The sequence below is a fragment of the Wasmannia auropunctata genome, unplaced genomic scaffold (assembly GCF_000956235.1).
Source record: "Wasmannia auropunctata unplaced genomic scaffold, wasmannia.A_1.0 LD334529.1, whole genome shotgun sequence".
Taxonomy (NCBI): domain Eukaryota; kingdom Metazoa; phylum Arthropoda; class Insecta; order Hymenoptera; family Formicidae; genus Wasmannia; species Wasmannia auropunctata.
The window spans coordinates 1-6,680 of NW_012028361.1; the positions used below are offsets into that span (position 1 = coordinate 1).

At 41.0% G+C, this 6,680-nt stretch overlaps 2 protein-coding genes across 2 annotated transcripts; both read right to left on the bottom strand.

Annotated features, from left to right (window-relative positions):
- Nucleotides 1-315: 315 nt before the first annotated feature.
- Nucleotides 316-3,559, bottom strand: LOC105458437. The gene is made up of 3 exons (XM_011703743.1): nt 1,896-3,559; nt 1,098-1,730; nt 316-979 (listed from the first exon to the last, which is right to left on the bottom strand). Exons 1-3 carry the CDS (start codon nt 3,557-3,559, stop codon nt 316-318), a joined length of 2,961 nt encoding a protein of 986 aa, XP_011702045.1.
- A 30-nt stretch (nt 3,560-3,589) lies between these two features.
- On the bottom strand, nt 3,590-5,544 carry LOC105458438. Its single transcript, XM_011703744.1, has 2 exons — nt 3,973-5,544; nt 3,590-3,922 (listed from the first exon to the last, which is right to left on the bottom strand). The coding sequence occupies exons 1-2, from the start codon at nt 5,542-5,544 to the stop codon at nt 3,590-3,592; spliced, it is 1,905 nt and encodes a 634-aa protein (XP_011702046.1).
- Between the last annotated feature and the right edge of the window lie 1,136 nt (nt 5,545-6,680).

Here is a 6,680-nt window from a genome sequence, read left to right on the forward strand (position 1 = left end):
GCAAATGACGATTATTTGGCACAAAATCAGACATTTTCACACAACCAAAAGTATATAATGCCAAAACAAAATCATTAATGTGTCAAAACGGTTTGTTTACCATATGTCTGAGCTTGGTTCATGACGTTTTGAATATATAAAAATCGACCAGCACTTATTGCTGGAGCCATCTATTGACAAACAGCGAGAACTTAGTTGCGCACCTAATAAATAATTGACTCAAAGAATATGTTAAATAAGATAATGAGAGAAACAAAAAAAACAAAAATATATTAAATGCCTATTATCCTTTATGCTTAACTTGATGTTTAGCCTTCAGTCTTCTTCAATTGGAAGCAAACATAGCTTTCTGACTGGTCGTTTGAAAATTCCGCCCGCAGTCCGCAGCGTCACATCTCGAACCTCTCCATCTGGACCCGGATGGGTCTGCATCACTCGACCAACCTTCCATCGAAAAGAGGGAAGATTATCTTCCTTTATTACAACAAGGTCGTTCTCCTTCAGCTTATTGCAAGTAGTAGTCCATTTAATGCGTTTCTGCAACTCCTGCAAATATTCCATCTGCCAGCATTTCCAGAATTGCTGGCTCAATTTCTGCACTTTCTGCCATCTTGATAGTGGACCCTCAGGAACATCGAAGAAATTAGATTGTACCGGCTGAAGAAGCGAACCTCCTACCAAAAAGTGAGCCGGAGTCAATACCGACAGATCTGATGGATCACTTGAAAGCGGCGTAAGTGGCCGCGAATTAAGCATTACTTCTATTTGTGCTAGAAGGGTGCTGTATTCCTCATATGTTAAGATACGTCCTTCAGTTATTGTATGCAAGTGTCTCTTGGCGCTTTTAACCACTGCCTCCCATAATCCTCCAAATTGAGGCGCTCGCGGTGGAATAAAAGTCCAATCTATGCGTAATTCGGCTAATTCTGCTTTTCTTGTTTCTGCTCCAAAAATGTGTACAACTCTCTCAGATGTCGGGCTGCTCCGACGAAGTTCGTGCCGTTATCCGACATTATCTGCGAGCATAATCCTCTTCTAGAACTGAACCGACGTAAAGCTGCTATGAAGGCCTCCGTCGAGAGATCTGTTACCATCACCAGATGCACTGCCTTTGTGATGTACAAACGAATATGGCAATATATCCTTTCTCGATGTGTATTCTATCCCTGCGTCTGCTTTCTCGTATTTGCAGAGGGCCTGCATAGTCTATGCCTGTTGTGGCGAAGGGGCGATTCGAACCACTGACCCTCACAGCTGGAAGATCGCCCATCTTCACTTCTATCGTTGTTGGGTTAAACCGATAACACTTGATACATCTTCGGGTAATTTTGCGAACTTCTCTTCTTCCGCTAATTGGCCAAAATCGTTGCCTTATATCGTGCAGTAATTGCTCCGGTGGACAATGAAGCAATTTTTCATGTCTATCCCGTAAGATGATACTGGTCACATGGTGCTTTGCAGGTAAAACAATAGGGTTCTTTTGTTCTGCGTTAACCTCTGCATGCCGTAATCTGCCTCCCACACGGATCACCTGTTCTCCGTCTAGAAATGCCGCCAACGATCGCAATTGACTCTTCTGCGGACCACTTGGTCTGCTTTCTGATAAGCAGCGGAATTCTGTTGGAAAGGCCACCTGCTGGACCCATCGAATGATTACCTTTTCCGCTCTTTCCAACTCCATAGGGCTTAGCTGCATTGCTTTCTTGTTTCCTCTGCAGTTGTCTGCAAACCTGTAACAATAAGCTACAATCCTACACAATTTACTGTACGATGAATACTTTGACAGGATATGAGACGTTGAATTCGCCATCAGAATGACATGTACTAATTTCCGCTCCGGAAGGTCTACCTCCGGATTCTTCATGGAAGAAGGCTGCTATTTTCCTTCTCTTAACCATAGCGGTCCATGCCACCACAATGGATCTCTAAGTAAACGATTTGCCGAGACTCCTCTGGATAAGAGGTCTGCTGGATTTTCTTCTGATGAAACATGTGCCCAAACAACCTCTTCTGTAAAACTTTGTATTTTTGAGACTCTGTTGGCTATGAAGGTTTTGAGCGTATGCGGCGGAGTACTTATCCAACCAAGTGTGATTGTGCTGTCGCTCCATAACTTAACCTTATTAATCTTATGAATGCATGATTTCTTTACGGTATTGAACAACCGTGCTAGCAAGAGGGCTGCTTCTAATTCAAGCCTTGGAAGCGAGATGGTTTTTAATGGTGCCACTTTCGTTCTGGCGCAAATTAACTCTGAGTGACTTACTCCTTGCTGATCTACGCTAACTGCGTATAAACACGCTCCGTACGCTGCTTCAGATGCATCACCGAATCCGTAAATATCAAAGGTTGCATCCCTATTGCTGATATTGATATTTCTTGGTATCCGTAAGCTGTTTAATTGATTGAGGGAAGCGCAGTAGTCCTCCCAGAATATTTGCAAGTTAATTGGAAGCGGCTGATCCCAGTTTACCTCTTGACGCCATATCTTTTGTAGGATGATCTTCCCAACTATAAGCACGGGCGCCACCAACCCAAGAGGATCAAACATCTGAGAGATCCTCGATAATACACTTCGCTTGGTGGCTTCTGTAGTTTCTTCTAATTTGACCTGATATTGCAGCGTATCTGTGGTGGCATTCCACAGAAGACCAAATGTCTTAATAGGCTGATTCTTGTCTATAACAAGCAAATTGTCCATTCCACTATCTCTTGCTAAATGACTCAAAATTTCTTGATGATTTGCTCTCCATTTTCGCAGAGGCATCTTTCCATGTAACAGCATCTTTGTTAGCTGCTCTTGCAATATTATCGCGTCTTTTAGTGTCGATGCTCCAGTTAAAACATCGTCCATATAAAAGTCTTGCTCCACCGCTTTTGCTGCTAAAGGAAATTCTTGCTTGTAGATCGCTGCCAATTCTCTAAGGCACCGCATTGCCAAATACGGGGCACAAGCCGTTCCATATGTTAGGGTATTCAGCCTGTAAAGTTGACGTGCTTGTGTGATGTCATGCCGCCAAAGAATCAGTTGTAAGTTCCGATCTTGCTTATCCACCCGAACTTGCCTGAACATTGATACCACATCTGCCGTAAGCACAAACGTGTGCGTCCTAAATCTGATTAGTATCTCTTGTAAATCCGCTTGCAGATTTGGTCCAGTCATCAATTTATCATTTAAGGATAAACCATTTGTTGTTCTTGAAGAAGCGTCAAAGACAACTCGCAACTTTGTTGTCATACTCTCCGGTCGTAAGACTGGTAGATGCGGGATAATGTAATTCTCTTGCGTTAATACCGTGTTTTTATTCTCTATTAAGGACATGTAACCTTGTTGCAAGTATTCCTCCATGAATTCGATGTAGGCCTTTTTTAGTTCGGGATCTCTTTCAAAACGACGTTCTAATGAAGATAACCTTTTGATGGCTTGAGGCATAGAATCTCCCAGCTTAATATGTGAACGAACCGGCAAACGAACTATTAATCTGCCGTCGTCCTTGCGTGCTACCGTGTCGAAGAAAAATTTCTCACACTGCATATCTTCCTTAGAATACGGACCCATCTCTGGAACTTCTTCTTGTATCCAAAATCTTTAGAGCTGATCTTGCAATTGAGCATTCGTGACCACGTTACAACTATTCGATACTTCTGCGGGCTCTTCATTTAATTCCCCACCGATGATTGTTTCTAGACGCGTATTCTGCAATGCCGGTTTTCCTTTATTCTTGTTCTCTGGTGCTTCGGTAATAATTTGCCAGTATATTCCGGCTCCAAGGAGTATGTCAACAGGCCCCGGCTTGTGATATGTCGGATCCGCCAATTTAACATCCTTTGGGATGTGCATCTTCGTTGTATTTATTTCAACCTGAGGTAACAACTCAGTGATTTCCGGTATACAGGGCACTCTACTGTGGTTATGAAGTCGCTGTGAATTGATTTAAGGCGAACGTGAATTATTTTATTGACAGTTGTTACTGTTTTGTTGATCCCGCTAATTGGGCAAACTGTGCTTTTGCATGGCAGTTTCAGCGCTCGAACCAAATTTGATGTAATTAGATTTGACTGCGAACCTGGGTCGAGCAGCGCCCGACAATGCTTCTTCTCTCCATTTGCTCCCGATATGCAAACTTTAGCTGTAGCGAGTATCACTCTGGTGCCTTTGTATCTTGTATAGTAAACATTAGTAGCAACGTCGTCTTCTTTATTTGAGACTTGCTGCTCGCCTGCTGTGCTGGCTTTTATTACCAAATCTTGCTTTACTGCAGCACAGTTCATAATAACTGACGCTGTTGAATCTTCACTTGATGATTTATCTTGAGCCTTTCCTTGCCCTGCGAATTCCTCGTGAATGAGTGAATTGTGCTTCTTCCCGCACTTCTTGCACAATGACGATCTGCAATCGCGCACGTAATGACCTGTTCCTAAACAGTTGATACACAACTTTGTCTCCAGAAGCTTTTTTCTCCGCTCTGCTATCGGTAAGCTGAGAAGGTCGCTACACTTAAATATTGGATGATCTCCTTCGCAGACTTTACATTTGACTGTCGTAGATACTAATGTTACTCTTCTTTCCTTTTTCTTTACCTCTCGATTGACCTGTTTTTCAGTCGTTTTTACTCGATTTTTCTCAAGAACTTTAATAGCGTGACACCGTTCTGTTAGAAAGGTGATGAATTCTGACAACCGAGGCATGTTTTCCTGCGTTCTATTTTTTATAAGATTCTGCCAATCCTTTTGTTCCACGAAGTCCAACTTCTTTTTTGCCATGTGCATCAAAATGGCATCCCATGCATCCACTGGTAAGCCAAGATTCTTCAGGGCCGCTACATGTGTTTGAATATGCCAAATGAATTTGCGCAATGAATCTGATTTATCTTCTTTCGTTATTTCCGGAAGATTTAGCAAATCGTCTAAATGACTCTGCATGATAATCATGCTGTTATCATATGTATCCTTTAGTAATTTCCATGCGTTTTCATAGTTCTCACTTGAGATTTTAAAACCTTCGATAACACTACGAGCTTCTCCCTGCAGCACTCCCACAAGATATTGGTGTTTCTGCACTGCCGTCAAAGTGTTGTCTGCATGAATCGTTGTCTCAAAGCTATCCTTAAAGAATAACCATTTAGTGTAGTCGCCGTTGAATTCCGGCAGCTTGATCTCCGGTAATTTCGGTCGCCTGCGTGTGATCTCGGGTGCTTCGCCCTGAATATCCGCTTGATTGCCTGTTGCGTGTGCTCTAACCTCGTTCTGTCCTTGCGCGATTATCTCTTGCGCCCTGGCTGCTGCCCTGTAATATAATTGTTCGAAAACCATTCTTTCGGGATCGTTTTCCTCGCTCAATATTTCTTCCTCGGAATCGAGTTGTTTTTCCTCAATCATACATTGCACTTTGTCAAATGTACAAAAATACTCCTCTAATTTTTGCAGTCTGACCTGCGCTTCCACCGCTGTGGCGGTTCCAGCTTCTAAAAAATTCGAAATGCGAGTAACTTGTCCTTTTGCTCTAGCTCTACGCTGTTTCAACTTACGGATATCTGTTTCCATTTTACTGCTTGTACTCTATTGTGACGTTTTTGCTAACCTTATCGCCTTGCTGGGACCTCCCAATATCTTTACCGAGACTATATGTTTGATATCTCTGCCGAGATTATGCTTGATATCTCTGCCGAGATTATACTTAATATCTCTGCCGAGATTATGCTTGCTCACGCTTTGAGGTTAACTTGCTTGTGGGATGTCCTCCCGCTGCTACGATGCTATGCTGCTTTACTGACGCCTCGAGCCCCACGTTGGGCGCCAAAATGTTAATAATAACAATGCTTAGGCTCGTTTACTGGTTTTTTATTGCACTCAAGACGAGTAATTACAATCAAGACAATGGTGTGCCAACGAACATTGCTTAATATCGAACTGAACTGAACTCTCACACACTACGCCCTCTCTCGCTCTCTCGATCTATCGATCTGTTACTGCTCTCGATCTGAGCCACTAACTTAACGCGGAAACTTTAATTACAGAAATAAACCTTAACAGATAGTGAATAAATGGCGCGCGCGAAGCGCGCGTTGTTTTGTTCTAGAAAAAATTTAAAAAATAATCGAACAAAATGAGAAAAAAATTTAATTAAAAAGAAAATTTATGTAAAAATTGGCGCTGCCAAATGTTTAAAAATTTTTTAAATGGATTTTAATAATGATTTGGGAGAAAATATATACAAGTAGTACTATTTATAATACTATTAATATTACTACTGTTAAATATAATTTAAAAAATATTTAAAAATAAAGAAAGATAAAGTTGAAATTCCTTTTGGTCAAAAATTCAAAGTTGTAATTTAAATAATAATATACATATACATAAATTAAACGTGTATGTTGTAGCAGTGTAAAAATGACTATTACAAATTTATTGAAATTAAAAACTATATAATTTAATAAATACACTCGACAGCAAAATTAAAGCATCACCCATTCTGATCACTAAAAATAGGCAAATTTCAAGAGAGTGTAACTTCGTCAAAAATGATCGTATCGGAATGATCAAAAAAGCATTTTAAAGCTTAAAGTCTCTACTTTCGACACCCATAATTCATTAAATGACTTACTGATTCTTTACAAAGCTGCACGGATGCAAATGGAGATGCATCAAATCTAAAAAATTTTTTTACCAAGTTTGCGAAG